Source organism: Ranitomeya imitator, chromosome 4, assembly GCF_032444005.1.
Source record: "Ranitomeya imitator isolate aRanImi1 chromosome 4, aRanImi1.pri, whole genome shotgun sequence".
Lineage (NCBI taxonomy): Eukaryota > Metazoa > Chordata > Amphibia > Anura > Dendrobatidae > Ranitomeya > Ranitomeya imitator.
Genome location: NC_091285.1, coordinates 365,155,170 through 365,175,213, shown reverse-complemented (window position 1 = coordinate 365,175,213; position 20,044 = coordinate 365,155,170). Strand labels below are relative to the sequence as shown.

The 20,044-nt window shown below is 41.4% G+C and overlaps 1 protein-coding gene across 4 annotated transcripts in view; it reads left to right on the top strand.

The window, feature by feature from the left end:
- Window positions 1-20,044, top strand: part of MAGI2 (membrane associated guanylate kinase, WW and PDZ domain containing 2) — a 1,646,639-nt gene that overhangs the window by 846,820 nt on the left and 779,775 nt on the right. For all 4 annotated transcript variants that reach the window (XM_069765141.1, XM_069765140.1, XM_069765143.1 and 1 more), the window contains one exon: window positions 5,606-5,725. In XM_069765141.1, the coding sequence (XP_069621242.1) occupies window positions 5,606-5,725 (120 nt within the window). The remainder of the gene's footprint in view (window positions 1-5,605; window positions 5,726-20,044) is intronic.

The window sequence follows — 20,044 nt, the reverse complement described above, 5'->3', positions numbered from 1 at the left end:
TATCAGCTCACATCTGTATACTTAGCCTTTACTGGCTATTAAAATAGGGACCTCAAAAGAAAATGAAATGGGGTCCCCCTATAATTAATAACCAGCGAAGGCTATGCAGGCAGCTGCGGACTGATATTAATAGCCTATGTAGGGGCCATGGACAGGCTCGGACTGGCCCACAGAGTAACAGGGGAATGCCCTGGTGGGCCCCTGTACGGACCTGGGCCCCCAACCTCACTGTATGGGCAGTACTTGGCATAATTCACTTGATTGACTGTACGGAAGAAAAGCAGCATCTCATCATTCATTAACCAAACTACCCAGTTTATAAATAAAGAGATATAAGTAAATTTGTGACAAGGGTAGTGTAGTATTTGTATGCAGGTGAAAAGTGGGCCCCCCAAACTCAATGTTACTGGTGGGCCCTTGGCACTCCAGTCCGACACTGGCCATGGATACTGCCCCCTCGGCTAAAACCATCAGCTCTCAGCCACCCCAAAAAAGGCACATCTTTAAGATGCGCCAATTCTGGCACTTAGCCTCGCTCTTCTCACTTGCCCTGTAGCAGTGGCAAGTGGGGTAATAGTTGGGGAGTTGATGTCACCAACAGGTGACATCAAGCCCCGAGGTTAGTAATAGAGGCGTCAATAAGACACCCCCATTACTAATCCTATATTTGCATGGTAAATAAAGACACAGCCAGAATAAAGTCCTTTAATTGAAAGAAACACATAGACTCCTTTATTATTCTTAATTATTCCATACTTACAACCACACCTAATTCTTGCAAAGCCCTCGATCTCCTGTAGGAAAAGTAAAATAAAAAAGCAACAATATATCATACCTGTCCATCGTTGTGTCCCACACAGTAATCCATATCTGGGGGATATACAGTTTTCAACCTGGACGGTGCTAAGATGCGACCGTCCCGGCTGAAAACCACTGGTGAATGAGATGCTGCGAGAGCAGCTTCAATGACTAGCGGTGACGCCACTGAAGTTGTGCTCCCTCACAGCCTGGACTGCGGTGACCTCTGGACCGTGGGAAAATGACAATGCAATAGCATAAAAAAGCTGGAAAAAAATGCAGCAAAAACGTCCAGTGTAAACATACTCTTAGCCTAATCCTCCTTATAAAACAGCTTCAACTCTTTTATATTGGTGTTTTCTCATATGAGCTAGATGTTTCAGGTTATTTCACAACATTTCTCTAGGAATAATAAACTGGAAAGATATAAGACAATTGGATCTTATCCTGGTAAAAATTGAGTGATACAAGTGCTTACCTGGTAGGGTATCACAACTGCTTAAACAGGCTGCTGCAGACCCACGGCTTGGAGAACCTCAAAGGCTGGAGGTGAATGGTTTAATATCTGCGCTGTGTTTTGTCCTAATAAAGTGTTACTTCGAAATGTGTTGACAATAAAACAGCATTCCTGGATATCTGATTCCTCTTCATCATTGATCCTTTGGCAGCACAGATATTAATCCATTCATCTACAGCCTATAACATTTCTATAAGGGTGCAGTCAGATGGTCATATGACATGGACGACTATCACACTGCAGTGCATGGACTGACCATAAGTTCTTTTAAAAACATTTCACTCAAGCACCCGCGATACTCTGTGCATACCTGAGCACCCTAGGCAAACTTGAATAGCAAGCACTTGTTCTCACTACTAGTTATTAAAAAAAAATAGTTTTTATGGGGTTGTCATTTATTTCAACATTTCTGTAATGATGGACCAGGCACACAGCTTTTAGAATATATTCTTATACGCCCCAAAATTGTCTGTTATTTTTTTACTTTTAGGATAGAGTACATAATGTACATTTAAGTCCGTAGGCGAGATTTAGGAATAACTACTGAAAGCAAAACCAGTGTAGGATGATAATCAACAACAGCAAATGGAGCTGTAGAGAGAACATCTATTACACACCAAGAGAGCTATGAAAAAGCGGTCGTCTTTGTGTGAATAAGAAGCAGGGATATATTTTAATCCACTACCATATACAAGCGCTTGTTGGTTGCCAGGGGATGTTTTATTCAGTAATTTTTTTTTTTCTTAGATTTTCTTTTGCATTTCAGATTCATGGCTGCAATATCTCCTTTTCTTATAATATTGGTTCTTCACTAGTGATGAGCAAATATACTCGTTACTCGAGATTTCCGGAGCACGCTCAGGGGTCCTCCGAGTATTTTTCAGTGCTCGGAAATTTACTTGTTATTGCCGCAGCTGAATGATTTACATCTGTTAGCCAGCACAAGTACATGTGGGGGTTGCCTGGATGCTAGGGAATCCCCACATGTACTTATGCTGGCTAATAGCTGTAAATCATTCAGCTGCGGCATGAAAAACTAAATTTCCGAGCACTAAAAAATACTCGGAGGACACCCGAGCGTGCTCCGGAAATCTCGAGTAACGAGTATATTTGCTCATCACTATTCCTCACACATGTTTCCAAATTTTGTCAGGCCTTCTGTTTTATTAATATTGACAGCTATTTGGCGGCGTTTTGTATGGCATATTGCCACTGCAAAATATAGATCACCTTCAAGCCATATAGTTAAACAGAGCTCACAGATATTAAACATTACAGAGGTCATGGCAGTAAGCAGAGCTTTTCTAGCTTCTGAAGCTCAATAAGTTTCTGTGCGAGCAGTCAGACTTATCAGAAAACTATTCTCTGAGCCAAAAACAAATTGATACTGTGTAGACGTGTCCTGGTAGTCCTTCACTTACAAGGTAGGGGCAGACATAATATAGAGGTCTTATAGTCAAGGGGAGCCCATACCACTTAAGAGGGCACTTTGCTGAAGGATGCTAGCCTGTCAGATGTTGTTAGATTGATCTGAGAGAATTCCAATTCTACAAACCGTGTGGATTTTCTTGGCAAATTTAGATTTGCAGCAAAGTTCCAGAGAATAATAAATGTAAGATATAGAAGATGGATAAAAGTATTTATCGCTCATTTGTCCAGTCACTCCACTCTTCATTTCACCCTATCTGGACCTCATTGCCTTTTCTCATCAACGCTGCCAAGCACTGAATTCCAACTTTTCTGTGCTAAATCACAGTAGTGCAACGCAACCTTGCACTCACGTGGGCAATGTCACCATGCGCACATGCACAGAACTGACCTGGGTCCCATACTGGACCTTTTAATGGCCTTTTATGGTTCAGCAAAGTGGCGAACAACTATTGTCTAGAAGTGAATTGCCCAATATATTGGTATTTTGGCAAATAATAATTTTTGTAATGTTAGAGTAGAATTCAGTTCTATGTCAATGTATTGACTCATCTCTACCAGGGGGTCATAGTAAGGCATCTATCACTCTTGGTAAATTAGCTGTTAAACATCAGGGAGCCAATACACTCTTTCTGTACAGGGGTCCCCTGCTGTTTATTATATATACACCCTTGTTATGAGACTTATGATTTCCATTTTCAATCTGCCTTTGGTCAACACTGCTCATTGATTTAGCAGTGGTGTCTTAGATTTGAGTCCAACCAGAAATAAAACCTCCATGTACGTTCTCCTGTGCTTGTTTTGTGTGGAGTTTGTTCCGCATACTTCGGCTTTGACCCACACTCTAAACACATGCTCAAGCAAACAGCTTAATTAATATTAAATTAGTCTTAGTTTGTGTGTGCCTAAAAATCTGATTGCTAGCCTAGTTGTTGATGTGAATAGTGATATTCTCCATAGTTTTGTTCTAGATCAGGGTTTCCCAAATTCTAATCCAGTCCTCATGGCCCCCAATACATCATGTTTTCAGGATTTCCTTAGCATTGTACAGATGATGGAATTATTGCTAATGCATCAGAAACTGCCACAGGTTCTCACCTGTGCAATACTAGGGAAATCCTAAAAACCTGATATGTTGAGGGGCCGTGAGGACCGTATTTGGGAACCAGTGTTCTAGATGTTCCTAAGATAATTAGCATTGTTTGAAGTAGTGCACAATGCAGAACATCGATGTGAAAATCCATGTCTCGTGCACCTCGGTACAAAGAATTATTCAGATTTACCAAGTCAAGTAGATCTGTCTAGAGTTCTAATGAATGAGGATTCAGAATCATTATTTAGTTGGAACTCTATGTTGTGCAGTTCCTCTATTATTCCTACTGGAAAATTAGGACTAAACTGACAGCTAGGCATTACCATCCACTCAAAAGTTTGGACACTTTGTAGGAACTCACACAGGTCTATATAAACTCTGTAGACAGATACTTTATCCGAAATATAACATAAGCAGTAACATGTAGAGTTTGCAAAAAAGTACTCCAAAAATTGTATTTTATAGGGAATGCAAATCCATTATTAAAACACATGCGATGAGCTGACTGGCCTTCTTTACTATATAGAAATAATGAGCTGTAGTAATAGCACATTATTGGCACCATGTTTGTGTGCCAATGTCATTGATCCCCACATAGCATATAGTAAAACCTTGTGAATATTTATAGTCTTGTTTAATTCGGTCAACTTTTATCATGTTCCACCAAGCAGACAGAATTGTCTTCGAAAGATGCAAATATCCCTTCTTCCTTCCACAGTTTGGTCTGTGTGATCCTTTTGTATATTTATCAGAAAGCCCAGAGCAGTTTTTTTTTAAAGATAGGAATTATGTACTTTTTGCTTCTTTTTAAAGAATTATCAGATGTGCATGACCTGCTTGCCAGTAAAATGGAGGTTTCTCTAATTGCATTCGCTCCTGGCCAGGATTTTACTTTCACAGGGCTTTGCCAATTATCTACAAAGCTCCACTGCAAAAAAAAAAAAATAATGAGGAAATAAAAAACAAATTTGACAGACCAGTTCTTCAAATGTTTTTGGTCTCATAAAGTGCCATGGGTTCCTTTTATCAGAAGGGGTGGTGCCTGACCAGTGAACTAATGAGGATGATGATGATGATGATGATGATGAAAGATCAATTTACCATTAAGAGCTCAATGCCCAGGTGCCATCATAGCAATGAACCCGGGCAACGATGTTGCTTGTGCAGTGAGCTAATAATAATGAGTTTGTGGGAGCCGGTATATTGGTCTTAGGCCGGTATCACACTTGCATGTGCAATGCAAGAAACTTGCGCATCAATACCCTATACTGCCGCTGACACTTGGGACCGGAGCGTGCGGCTGCATGTATTTCCGCGAGTGGCGGCGGCAGTGACGGGTATTGATATAAGAGACTTGCGCTAGTTTCTCGCGTTTCACACGCAAGTTTGACCCTGGCTTTATAGTGTTTTGAGGAGCTCACTGTGCAGGCCCCTTCTGATGACATAAACCTGGACAATGGCCACAGAGGAAGAAGTCACCTGTCAATCAACAGCCTGAGGCTGGCGGTGGGCAGTGAAGTACAGCAGAGCCAGTGAGAAGTGACCGCACTTTAGAAAAAAAACTTCAAAATTGGATTTCTCACTAATGCCCTAATGAAATTATACTAGAAAGGAATAAATGTAGTAAGCATTAATGGTCCCTTACACTCACACCTTTACTTAGGGAATAAATATCCTGCAAGTTCTCTTTAATGGATCTGTTTCGTACTGTATTTTTTGGCCCGTAATCTTTGTTTTACTAATATTTACGACTTATTTCACTCCAACAGGCACCACAAGGCAACCTAAAGAAGGGGAGGTGCCGGGTGTGGATTACAACTTTATTTCCGTGGAAGCGTTTATGGAATTAGAGAAAAGTGGAGCCTTATTGGAGAGCGGTACTTATGAGGGTGAGTTTGGAAAGCTACGATCATTTTAATGAAGAGGCTATATAATGGTCCTCTTTCATGAATGTTAGTGCAAATATGTATCAACCAACGAGACGCCATCTCTTTCCATTACAAATGTATGCAGTCATTTGATTACACCAATTGTTTTGCGCTAGTTTCCAGAAAAGCCACCTACTCTGAATAGCACATGGAAGCTAGAGAGGTGACCTTCCAAAGACCATTCTAGTTCTGAAAAACCACTGAAGTTGTAGATCACCTAGACTTCTATTCCGTTAAACCTCATGAAATGCGTTTTGTTTAGCTTTTCCCTACAGGATCCGCTCAGTAAGATGGGCTTTCTTACAGAACATAACTCCTTTACACACAAGCATTTTGATGTCTCATACAAATATTTGAAATGTTTTGTAAACTACCTTTTCTTTGAATGGTTTTTAAAGCATTAGTTGTGTTCCACCTTATTTTATAGAAGTCTGCAATATGGCTGTCCAATAAAATATTAATTATTTATATAGTGCATAAAATATTATTTCTGTTTGCTCCAACCCTCCTTGAAAAACAATGTTTAATTTGAAAAGGTTGTCCTGTGATGTAACAATTACATTTTTCTACTTGGAAAAAAAGAATACATTATCAATTAGAATACCTTTCATAAAACTCTTCTGCTAATACATGCTGTTTATTCTGGTGGTGTGGTTTTTTTTTTGTTTTTTGCTTCTTTTCCTTCTTCAGGGTATGTGCACACGTTCAGGTTTTTTCGCCTTTTCTCACGATAAAAACGCTATAAAAACTAATTAAAAATGCATGCATTATGCAGCCTATCATTTAGAATGCATTCTGCAATTTTTGTGCACATGATACGAAAAAAAACGCATCGTGGTAAAAAAAAAGCAGCATCTTCATTAATTTTGCATTTTTTTCACATTTTTCCCGCTATTCTATGCATTTGGAAAAAAAACAAAAATGCATCAAAAACGCGAAAAAACCCGCGAAAAAAACGCATGCGGATTTCTGGCAGAAATGTCTGGTTTTTGTCAGGAAAATTTCTGCCAGAAATCCTGACGTGTGCACATACCCTCAATCTCCAATCGCCACTCAGACCCTCTGGTATTAAATGTGTTCACCCACTAGCAGATCCTCTTGTACACGAGCAGTAGAGATTGAGTGACTGAGCATTTGTGACCACCAGCATTAGCTTTGTTAGGTGACATTCTCATTGTCTGCCTCTGGTTCTTCTGAATCCTTCTAACGGTGAAGAGCCACTGTACAAGACCTGTTAGCCCCCTCTATTATGTTCTGCCCACATATACAGTGAAGGAAATAAGTTTTTGATCCCTCGCTGATTTTGTAAGTTTGGCCACTGATAAAGACATGAACTGTCTATAATTTTAAGGGTGGGTTAATTTTAACATTGAGAGATAGAATATCAAAAATAAAATCCAGAAAATCACATTGTATAAATTTATATAAATTTATTTGCATTTTGCAGGAAGAAATAAGTGTTTGATCCCTCTGGCAAACAAGACTTAATATTTGGTGACAAAACCCTTGTTGGCAAGCACAGCAGTCAGATATTTTTGTAGTTGATGATGAGGTTTGCGCACATGTCAGGAGGAATTTTGGTCCACTCCTCTTTGCAGATCATCTCTAAATCATTAAGATTTTGAGGCTGTCACTTGGGAACGCGGAACTTCAACTCCCTCCATAAGTTTTCTATGGGATTAAGGTCTGGAGACTGGCTTGGCCACTCCGTGACCTTAAAGGGAAGCTGTCACCTGAATTTGGCGGGAGCGGTTTTTGGTCATATGGGCGGAGTTATCGGGTGTTTGATTCACCCTTTCCTTACCCGCTGGCTGCATGCTGGCTGCAATATTGGATTGAAGTTCATTCTCTGTCCTCCGTAGTATACGCCTGCGCAAGGCAAGATTGCACACTGTGCAATTTCAGCTTGCAATAAATGGTTCAAGGTATATGATGGCAAGACATATAAAAGATTTCAATCTTCTCGTACAGCTTTATTGGGAAAGGAGAAATATATTAAAGGTAATCTGTTATCAGGCTTTTGCTACCTAAGCTGAGAGCAGAATGATGTGTAGGGTTAGCGTCCCAGATTCCAGAGATGTCACTTTCTGGGCTGCTTGATGCAGTTTTATCAGTTCTCTGAGTGCTAAGCTCAATAAAACCCAGCCCACACAACTGATCGACAGCTCTCTGGCAGCTTTCTGTCTGTTCACATTATACAGAATCAATGGTAGAGGCGAGGTTATACAGAGCGCATGAATATGAAGGACATATGGCAGCAGGCTTACTAGTCCTCTAGAGATAATCTCCTGTTGATTTAAAGCAGTGATTTAAAAAAAAAGAAAAAAAAACGCAAGCTGCCCAGTAAGTGACACATTGTTGGAATCTGAGTGACAAATTAAGCATTAAAGCTGAAAAGTCCAAGAACTGGAATATTGGGTTAGCAACAGAATGAAAATATGATAATGTCTGCAGAGCGCTGTGGAATTAGTGGCGCTATTTGAGTGAGATAAATATTAAGCCCTGTACTCATTAGTTATATGCAGATTTTAATATCATCACACAGCTTAGTATGTTTGTTAGAAGGGGAGTGAAAAAATGTTTAAAAACCTCCAAGTTAAATAGTCTGGGCTGTTCAAAGAATATCTGTGTGCTACAACTAGCACCATGCGTATTTAGTTTACAATACAAGCAATGAAAGAATTACAGGGGGGAAACCCCATTTTTGGTAACCAGCAAAACTAAAACACAAAAGCTGAGAGATGATATTATCAGACTAGGAAGGTCCCTGGTTATTGAGCCCCTGCCAGACTAAAAATGCCAGCCCGCAGCCACCCCAGAGTGCAGGATGACCCAGTGACTCTGATGAGTGATAACGTTATGATGTCACCACTTTTCAGTGTTACCTGGACTTGCGCAGCATAACCCAGAAGTGGTTATTTGCAAAGACTATGCAGCGTCAGAATGATGCTCCTTAGGCCTCTTTCGCGCTTTCGTCTTTCAGCTTCCGTCACAATCCGTCTTTTTGCAAAAAAAATTTGCAGGATCCTGCATTTTCCCATAGACTTGTATTAGCGACGGATTGTGACAGATGGCCATCCCTTTCATCCATCGTGCACTGGATCCGTCGGAAAATAGCGGTCTGTTGTGCAGAGAAAATGTTCAGAGGAACGTATTTTTCTGCCCGTCGGAAAATCGGTCAGCGACGGGTCCTGCGCTGCCCGTTGTCGGCTATAATGGAAGACTATGGACACAGGATCCGTCGCCAACCGTCACACACAGGAATCCAGCGACGGATCCTGTTTTCCCCCTCTGAGCATGCCCGGAAGGATTTTCAAATCCGGGGAAAAGTCTCTCTCTCTCTCTTTCTCTCTCCACCCCCGGAATTTTGATTCCCTGAAATTTCTCCATTGAAATTGTGGCAACAACACAAACGACGCATCCGTCATTGCATCACAAAGGTTTTCCAATATTTTCATAACATCTATCGATACGTCGTTTTACTGCACAATGACGCACAGCAGAAGATGGAAGTGTGAAAGAAGCCTTAGGCTTTGTGTGGTGGATTTAGTGGACGACTGATGTCGAGGGAATTTTACATTTATTTATTTTTTAATATAGTGGGGATGGGGAACAAGCAAAAGTTTAGGGGAGTGTTTATTTCAATAAAAAAATATTTGTTATTTTTTTCTTTTTTTCTAGATTAGTATGTAATGGGGATGTCTGATACTCCTTGATTAACACCAGGGCTTGATGTCAGTTGTGTGTTTGGACAAACCACAGCTGACATCAACCCCAAGGACCATTTTCCCAAATACCAATGCACCAAGGTAATGGGAAGCACCAGAATTTGAGCATCTCATGCGATGCTACACCTCTGGGGTGACTGCGACCTGGTATTTTTAGGGCTGGGAAGGGCCCGGTAACCAGGGACCTTTCCAGCCTGATATTATCAGTTCTCAGCTGTCTGCTTTACCTTTGCTGGTTGCCAAAAATATGAGGGCACCCCACTATCTGTCTATCTGCTCATCATTAACACTTTTTATTCTGCATTCTATTGCAGTACGTGATACTTTTATGTCACACATGTACACATGGATGTCACACACGTACACAGACTGCCAACAGAAAACCACACGTAAAGCAAAAACAGACCTCACGGATAATTTTTTTTTAGCAGATGTATGAAGGGGCCCTAAGTGATGCTCGCCTATTAGCACCTATCTGGATCCAGGGACGGACACTCCTTGGTTTGTGTTGACACAGGAATAAGAGACCTATCCAGTCTACAAGCAGCAGGACTGCTGCCTGTGATTGGCTGCAGTGGTCAAGTGACTTGAGCAGCGCATCACTAGATGTTTCTTTGATAATGCACTGCTCTAGCCACCTACACACTGCAGTCAATCACAGGCCACAGAGGACTTTCAGCTGGTGGAATTGCAACATACCCTCTTACTGTGTTTGCGCAGACCTTGGAGGGTTCTGTGCTGGACCCATGTGGGTGCCAGCAGGTGAATATCATTGTTGTATTTTACAGCCTCAAATATTGCTAATTCAACATCAATTTGGACATGTGGATAGTGAAATGTAATTGTTTATAGTTCCTATTGCTGTTTTTTTTTTGCAGTCATACAGTTTAATCTTGTACAGATTTTTACATGAACATAAGTTTTAATGATCATTTCTATTAGTAGAGAACCTGTGATATTATGTTTTCAGTTTATAAAATGTTCATGGCATTAGTTTTTCATACAGCAATAAGCTACATAAAGTCACTTCCTATGCCAAGAAATCTAATACTTAGTGAGAGACATGGAACCTGCATTAGAACAAGATACTAGAGTAGAATAGAGGCTCATAAATCCATCATTATGTATGTATCTGCTCTGCTGTACTCAGCAAGTTATTTTAAAAGCCTTCATTTGAAAAGATATTATTTATGTTGCCAGGCTACATCATCCATATAAATCATCTGTGAACAAGATTTATTGTCTTTGCTACTTATAATCAACATTTACCAACAGGAGTTTGACCAGGTTCAAAATTGCATCTAGGAGAGACTGGAGGGCATTTGTGTGTTTTTTGTTTTTATTTATTTATTTATTATTATTTATATAGCACCATTAATTCCATGGTGCTGTACGGGGTTACGTACAGAGTTCTAGATATCGTTTACAGTACACAAATTTACAGTGACAGACTGGTACAGAGGGGATCCTGTCTTTGTGGATGTACATTCTACGGGATAATGGGGAAGGGACAGAAAGTCAGGGGTGCAGCAGCTCTGGTGAGGCGGCAGGTCTGGTGGTGGTGAGGCGGCAGCTCGGGTGGTGGTGAGGCAGCAGAATGGTTATTGCAGGCTGTAGCCTTTCCTGAAGAGATGGGTTTTCAGGTTCCATCTGAAGGATCCGAGGGTGGCGAATAATCGGACGTGTTGAGGCATGGAATTCCAGAGGATGGGGGATATTCGGGAGAAGTCTTGGAGGCGGTTGTGTGAGGAATTAATAAGTGTGGAGGAAAGTAGGAGGTCTTTGGAGGATCGAAGATTACGTGAGGGAAGATATTTATTTTTATGTGCAAAATGCTGTTTTATAAAAAAATATCTCCTATAAGTTACGTCATTGCACTGCCAGTAAAAAGAAACAAAAACAGGACACAAACATATGTTTTACTATAAAAGTGTGTGGAAATAAATAATGCTGAGTAATAAGTTAATGATGCAGCTTTACTACTAATTCAAAATCCCAAATGGAAAATTTTTGAAAGCACAGCTATTCCTTTTGGTTGTAATGTGTGTGTATGCATGTGTGTGTGCGCATGTGTGTGTGCGCATGTATATATGTATATATATATACAGTATGTGTGTGTATACCTACCCTCTCTGTTATAGTAATTATGGACTCCCTTTTAGACAGCAATAGAAAAAATACTGTTGTGATGCTGAGATACATTTTTCACACTTGATATGCTGCTAAGTGTACAAGTTGCCCACTGTTGTGCCTAATGGTCTATAACTAATTGATAAATAATTTGGGTGGGCGCCATAAATGTTAACCACGCAAAAGTCAGCATGTATCAGTGTACAATTTAAAAGCTTAAAGAACACATACAACTGAATATCCTATAAATTCCAACTCTGTAATTGTTAAGCATTGTTTAAGCCAAGACATATCAAAATTAAAAATCTTTTAATATCATATATGAAGGGTTCAAATAGGGTATATCTCCACCCTCTAAAGTCAAGTAGTCACCCACATGATGTTGGTTGAATGTCATGTATTCTACAGTAATTAAGACATGCAAAAATGTGTAAGAGTAAACCATGAAGAACATTGCAATGTGCTGAATCTTTATATAATATATTTTATAGACCTGTTACATTTTAAGGAAAAATATGTAGACAAATGTCGCCTTACAAGACCAGGGGAAAAGTGAATTTAAAGAGTACATTTTACTTTGGTTCCTGTCTTACATCTTTTGAAAAAGTCATCCGGGTTCTTTACTACTATAGTAGAGAAACTGAATGTTTCGCGCCACTATTTTTTTGTATAATTGTAATTTATCTGCTTTCAAGCAGATTAGTCAGATGTCAGTTGAGCACCTATAGACCCTGATGAATTATAATAGGGTATATCAGAGTTCCATCTACATTTCTGATGTTTTGTCCAAAGAAATTAAGTTTTATGCTGTGCTATTCTTGTTGGCAAAAGTGGTGGGAACGATGAAAATTGAGCAGTACCTTAAATATGATTATTCACTTGAATCAGTATTGTAAAGTTAAATTTTGCATTGAATGTTGTGCGATTATAGTAAAGGCCTCTTTCCTTTCTTTAAAACACAAATAACTCCTTGATATGTCTCAATCTAATATATAAAGCTGAATGTGTGTGTGTGTGTGTGTGTGTGTGTGTGTGTATGTGTGTATGTCCGGGATTGGCATCTGCACCATCGCAGCTACAGCCACAAAATTTTGCACAGTCACACATCTGGACTCCGAGAGCATCATAGGCTATATTGTGAGGCGAAATTTTAACCCTGTGTGTTCCAATTCACAAAACAATTTTGCCCCTATCTACATAATGGGGGAAAAGTGAAAGGAAAAGTGTTGGGAGGCAAATTGACAGCTGCCAGATGTGAACAAGGGGGACCTAAAGAAAGAGAGCAATGGCGCCAAAGAGTATATACCGTACAGTTGCTAAGGTGGGGCCCCGACATGGGAGACTCCCCACACACAAAATGTGCCACACACTACCACGTGCTTGAACACATATACCACCCTCAGCACACATTTCACCACACATAAAAGTCGAAACACAAAAGTCGCCACTCAAAACTCGCCACATGCAAAACTCGCCACATGCAAAACTAGGCTCACACAAAACTCGCCACAGGTGCAAAACCCACCTTATGGAAAACTCGCCACACGCAAAACTTGCGCACATGAAAAAATTGCCACAAGCACAAAAGTTGCAATACATGCAAAAGTTGCCTCACACAAAACTTGCACATGCTCAAAACGCACCACACATAAAACTCGACATGCGCAAAACTCGCTGCACACAACTTGCTACACTAACCTGTCACATGCAACTCGACACACAAAAAATTTGCTACATGCATGTCGCCACACAAAACATCTCACAAAAGTCACTACATGCATGTCACCACACGCACCTCAACACACACAACTTGACACATGAAACTCGTCCTAAAACACACACAAGTCTGGTATTATCCTTCAAAAATAAAATCTGGTTAATAAGCAGACAAACTACAAGAGCAACAAATGTACCATATAGGAAATATGGCAGATGTCAGTCACATGACCTGTCTATTATAGGGGCAGAGCGGTGGCGCAGTGGTTAACACAGCAGCCTTGCAGCGCTGGAGTCCTGGGTTCTAATCCCACCCTGGACAACATCTGTAAAGAGTTTGTATGTTCTCTCCGTGTTTGCGTGGGTTTCCTCCGGGTACTCCGGTTTCCTCCCACATTCCAAAGACATACTGATAGGGAATTTAGATTGTGAGCCCCATCGGGGACAGCGATGATAATGTGTGCAACCTCTGTAAAGCGCTGCGGAATATGTTAGCGCTATATAAAAATAAAGATTATTTATTATTATTATGTGTATGTGTGAGCGAATATATACTGCTAGGGGGGAGGGCTTCCTGTTTGCTGGGGATTTATCAGGCTGCCAATAGCAACCAATCACAGCTCAGCTTATATTTTGCTACAGTTAATTAATCTGAGCTCTCATTGGTTAATATAGGCAACAGAGGACATTCTCAGTGTAACAAAGCTTGTGTGAGGTAATAGCATGTCAGTTAGGGTGTGTTGGTGGAAAGGCTGATGTTAGTCACATTACCTCTATGTGAGTGGATATAGAAACTGCCAGTTGCAGACTATTTTTACCACAATAATGCCTCATAAGTAAAGGAATTCCATGTCACGAATGTCAGCTGATGCGAAAAGAAAAGCTGCATTACGGGCCAATGAAAAATGTGAAGACCGAGAAACAAGGCTGACACACATGAGAACAGCAGCTGCTTCCTCAAGAGCCATATCCAACTGAGTTCCTCAATTCTTTGGAGCCACAAGAACTTCCTCCTCACAACCTCTTTCTAAATCCTGGAGCACTTATTCTGCTATTCAGAAATTTGGATCCACCAAAGCTGTGTAATGGAACAAGACTCTTGATTAAGAACCTGTTTCCACATGTAATTGAGGCAACCATTTTGACAGGATGTGCCACAGGAGATGATGTTTTCATCTGATTTGCCTTTTCATTTTAAACGCCTCCAGTTTCCTGTTCGACTGACATTTGCTATGTCCATCAACAAGGCTCATGGACAGTCCTTGAAAGTAGTTGGAATCGATTTACAATCTCCATGCTTTTCTCATGGTCAACTTTGTGGCCTGTTCAAGAGTTGGAACAGCCAAAAATATGTTAGTCTTTGCACCTGAAGGAAAAACTAAGAATGTTGTTTATCAAAAGGCTCTCGAATAAGTAGTAGAAGATTACTTCACATTACTTGGCCAATTTAGTTAAATCTGTGTGGAATATCTCTGATGTTGAAATATATGTTGTAAAATGCTTCTATTAGCATAGTTTTTGCCTTTTAATAATTATATTTCTATTTATTTGTTTTGTGGTTTTTGTGTGCAGAATACATTTTTGTTAACACATTCTATTTTGCTAACAGCAGTTATTAAACCGGGCAAAGCCGGGTAGTACAGCTAGTACATAATGTAAAATTGAATAGCCCATGTTGAATTGCACTTTGAGACGTGGTGTAACTTGTTCTCAACTGACCTATTCCTATGGGAAAAACCTGGTAACAGGTTCCATTTAAGTAAGGCCAGCACCTCTATGCCCTTATATACACCATTCTAGAATACTGTATATGTCCCCGATGCACTGTGGATAACAAAAAAAAATCTTTTATTGTAATCACCTATGCCACTGTCCAGTCCAATGGACATCGCTATCATTGATCCAGTTCCTCCTCTCTTCTTATGATCACCGTCCTCCTTCTTGCCTTGTGTGACTGACGCATCTTACGTCAAACATACAGTGTCTTACATTGCGCTCCTGAACAGGCTTACTTCTCTTTGGCCTGCCAAGGGCTGAGCAAAGTATTGTAGTGTGCATGTAGTGTGCTCTTTACCCTTTCCCCATGCACACGCATGTCAGTACTTTGAGAGAAGTTATTCTGCACAGGAGTGCTATAGAGCAGTGTTCCCCAACTCCAGTCCTCAAGGCCCACCAACAGGTCATGTTTTCAGGATTTCCTTTGCATTGCACAGGTGATGCAATTATTACCTGGGCAAGACTAAGGAAATCCTGAAAACATGACCTGTTGGTGGGCCTTGAGGACTGGAGTTGGGGACCTCTGCTATAGAGGACACTATGCAGGATGCATCTGTCACATCTGTCACATGAAGCAAAACGAGAGGAGGTGCTGGATCAAGACCAGCAATGCTCACCTGACTGGATGTTGCCTTGAATGTAATAAAAGCTAATTTATGTGTTATCCACAGTGCTTTGGGGACATATACAGGATTCTAGAATGAGGTATATATGAGGATGTACAGGTGCTGGCCCTACCTGGTGACAGATTCTCTTTTTGAGGCAACTGAATACCTAATCCAACTAATGTTAGAAATTTTGAAATATTATTTTCTACTTTGAAAATGTAACTTTTTATTCTGTCAGACTCAGAGAGTTGTAATGAGACCTCTGTGTGAATAGAGAAAGTTTTTTAACTTGAATTGGATGTAGGGATCTTTCTGTCTTTAGTCTTGCTGTGTTTAATCCAGGGGTGGTGGTGAGGTGCACAATGCCTCTCAGTTTTACAAGTTGACATGATAAAAAATAAATAATACATGCAGCCCCAATTACCATGCCCCATGCTTTAGAGAGGGCCCACTCAGTTGTTCTGTTTTGTGCCATTATCAGAGACTGAACAACTATATGCAAGTTGATCAGTGCTAATTTACTGGCCCATTGACCAGAGATGACAAAAACTTTATAGGTAAGAAAGATTGTTACTGCTGTTTCCACTGGCTCTTGTAGGTTGTGACTGCCAAATATAACCACCCTGATTTTTGGTTTCTCTTGGAACTCTTCTGTAACATGTGTTCTCAATATTTTCCTTGCATCATATTGTCCTCCATTATTATTGTACATGTAACTCTTGGTTGAGATCCTGTTATGAATAGAATCTTTATGGTTTATATAGATAACCGTGAACAAGTCCGAAGTAGGTCAAAATGTTGGTTCTTTTGTTAATTCCAAGTGTGCCTGTAAAAATAAAATACGAAATATATCTTCAAGTCACCTACTGTGCCTTAAGGTTTTGTATACCATTTGTTACTGTACAGCGGCATAATTGCATTATCGTGTTGTCAGAAGCCATTTCTATGCTGCTCACAGCTATTATTTTACCTTCACTCATTTCAGCAGCACCTGAGAGAGGATCCACCCACCCAGGACAAGAAACCCACTGAAATAAAAAGTCGACACCTCTCTATCTCATCAGTTGGTTTCTTGTCCTTGATGAGAGACCTTGAGAAGAAAAGTTGCTGCTGGAAGTGTCCCAGGCCTGACCCAGTACCTGGAAGGGTGGCTTACCTGGTCATGGCACCAGTGAGTCGGGTCTGGAAGCGCTACACCAGAGCCTTAGATGGTTGATATGGTAGGTTAGCATGGGCAGCAACAAGTCTGGGTGATCCACTGCTTACATGCTGCTCGGGACTGAGCACACACATGGCTATCAATGCAATAGTAAGCCCTGTTGTGTGGTGCGCCAAGTGAATTCAGGAAGTTGGCACCAGTACACGGCCCATTACTTGGTGTGCCCTGTTGAGACAGTGCCCAGTAACATAGTAACCACCAGGCAGATTACATAGGAACATATGATGAGGTCATGTGACACGCTGGAAGTGATTTCACTTCTGGGGGTCTATGGAGGCTGCAGGCACAACATTTGAAAGGAGGCATATTGAAGTGAAGGTTGTGATGCTCCACCTCTCCTCTATAATGGAGGAAGAGCAGCAGAATGATCCACAGCAGCAGCAGTGACTGCTGCAGCGTCATCAGAGGAGCGAGCGCAGCGGTGGCAGTCGCACGAGTAAGAGTAACAATAAGACCAGCTAGAGGTCCAGAGTCTCCAGAAAGGGACAACCCTGTGACCTGATCCAGTATATTTGAATATCAGTGGGTGGTGAGTGATCTTCGAGAATGTTCATTGTTAATGGGGACACGTTGTTTGATTATTTTTTAGGAGAGGCCTAGGAAGCGGTTGCAAAGTGTTAAAATGAAAAATGTGCGCTTTGCTAAATCTCCGCTACCACCCAACTGGCAAAAAAAAGTGTACGTCTTGCATTCAAAAGTCTGGGTGATCCACTACTTATATGATCTTAAACCTAAAGTTAATAATTAAAGCAGAGGTCAAAGATTCTCTTAAAACCTTGATACAAACAGGTTATAGGAGAGGGAAGAGGAGACCTAGACAATAATCGTCTAATTCAGATTAATTCCGTAGAGTATTGGAAGAATATGATTCAGGTTCCTCCCCCTCCTCCTCCTACTCTTCATCATCTGTGGATGCGATTGGTGGAAGACCATGCTTCCCTGTTTGAGACATGAGTAAATAAAGTCAAGTAATTAAAGCAATAAGAACTACAATGGGGCTTGTAGAATAAAAAAGACCCTAAATCAATTGAGGATATCATGTTCAGGGGCCTGGAACACAAAAGGAAGTGTGCATTCCCGATAAGCGAGAAGGTTAAACTTATCAGGGAACAGTCTAAAGGTACCGTCACACTTAGCGACGCTGCAGCGATACCGACAACGATCCGGATCGCTGCAGCGTCGCTGTTTGATCGCTGGAGAGCTGTCACACCGACAGCTCTCCAGCGACCAACGATGCCGGTAACCAGGGTAAACATCGGGTAACTAAGCGCAGGGCCGCGCTTAGTAACCCGATGTTTACCCTGGTTACCATCCTAAAAGTAAAAAAAACAAACACTACATACTTACCTACCGCTGTCTGTCCCCGGCGCTGTGCTCTGCTCTCCTCCTGTACTGTCTGTGTGAGCACAGTGGCCGGAAAGCAGAGCGGTGACGTCACCGCTCTGCTTTCCGGCTGACCGACCCTCACAGTCAGTGCAGGAGGAGAGCAGAGCACAGCGCCGGGGACAGACAGCGGTAGGTAAGTATGTAGTGTTTGTTTTTTTACTTTAACGATGGTAACCAGGGTAAACATCGGGTTACTAAGCACGGCCCTGCGCTTAGTTACCCGATGTTTACCCTGGTTACCAGTGAAGACATCGCTGAATCGGTGTCACACACGCCGATTCAGCGATGTCTACGGGAGATCCAGCGACGAAATAAAGTTCTGGACTTTCTTCCCCGACCAGCGATCTCCCAGCAGGGGCCTGATCGCTGCTGCCTGTCACACTGGACGATATCGCTAGCCAGGACGCTGCAACGTCACGGATCGCTAGCGATATCGTCTATTGTGACGGTACCTTAAGAGACCTGATAAGAAGGCCTCACTGACCTCATTTCTGAAGAGAAAATACCCGTTTGAAGAGAAGGCTACCTCATTCTGGAATAAAAGCTCAAAGATTGATGTAACAGTGGCTAAATCTTTGAAATAATATGCCTTGACCTTCAAAGACCTCTGTATTCTTAGGGACCAGTTAGACAGGAAGACAGATGGCTAGCTACCTGAGGGGCACATGGGAGGCATCAGCAGGCACCATGAGACCCCATACCAGGGACCTGTGCTGTAACATCTATTATGGTCTGGCTACCACAGCTGGAGGAGCAGCTTAAAAACAAGGGAAAGAATCCTGTCTATTCTACCATTAGTACTGGGGCAGCAGCCTTTCTAGTAGATGCCTTGGTGGACTCGATCTGCAGCTCTCTCTAACTCAGCTTGAAAAGCACTATGGTTAATATGCTGGCTAGGGTTGCACAGTCAAAATCCAAGCTATGCTCCATTTCCCTGTGAAGGAGAGTTTTTTTTTGGACAAACATTGGATGACATCCTAGAGAAGTCGGGAGATGAGAATAAAGGGTTCACCAGTTTGCCGGGGACACATTCAGGGGTACGTCCTTTCGGAGGAAGAAATATATCAAAGGAAGATCTCCCAAAAGTCAGGACAATTAGAATAAAAAGAAGATACAATAAGAAAAGAAGAAATCCGGGGATGCGGACTGCCATGAGATTCGTATTCCCAGATTGTCACATGGTTGTGTGCATCTTTCAGATCCAATGCCACCATGTGCCGATTCATGTAGTCCATCAGAAATATCTAAAAGTTACTGGGAAAGGGTCATGAGACATTTTCAATACACAGCCCTATTTGGCCTCTCTATGGCAAAAAGGTATTAGCAAAATTTGTTGTGGAAATGATGGCTCCTATTCGGGAAATAAGCTACAGTGTGCAGTTGTCAACACTGTTATACCACCCTCAGGATATCAGGAATATAGCAAGGAGAGTATCCCAATATAATAAAATATAACCTTTAATCAAAATTCTAAAATGGACATACATAACACACAAAAAAACAAATAAAGTGCTCGTGCCCCTGCGAAGCTCCTGTCCCAACAAGGACAGGCCCCAAGTAAGCCCTGTTATGGGCACCCCCCACCACAAAAATAGGGTAATATATCTCTCTATTTTTTAGGTTTGGGGAAAGGGTTTAGGGAAAGAACCCCGTATCCCGTACCCCACCCTGTCATCTGGACCCCCGCTGTTCCTGCCATACATGTTGCAAGGAATCT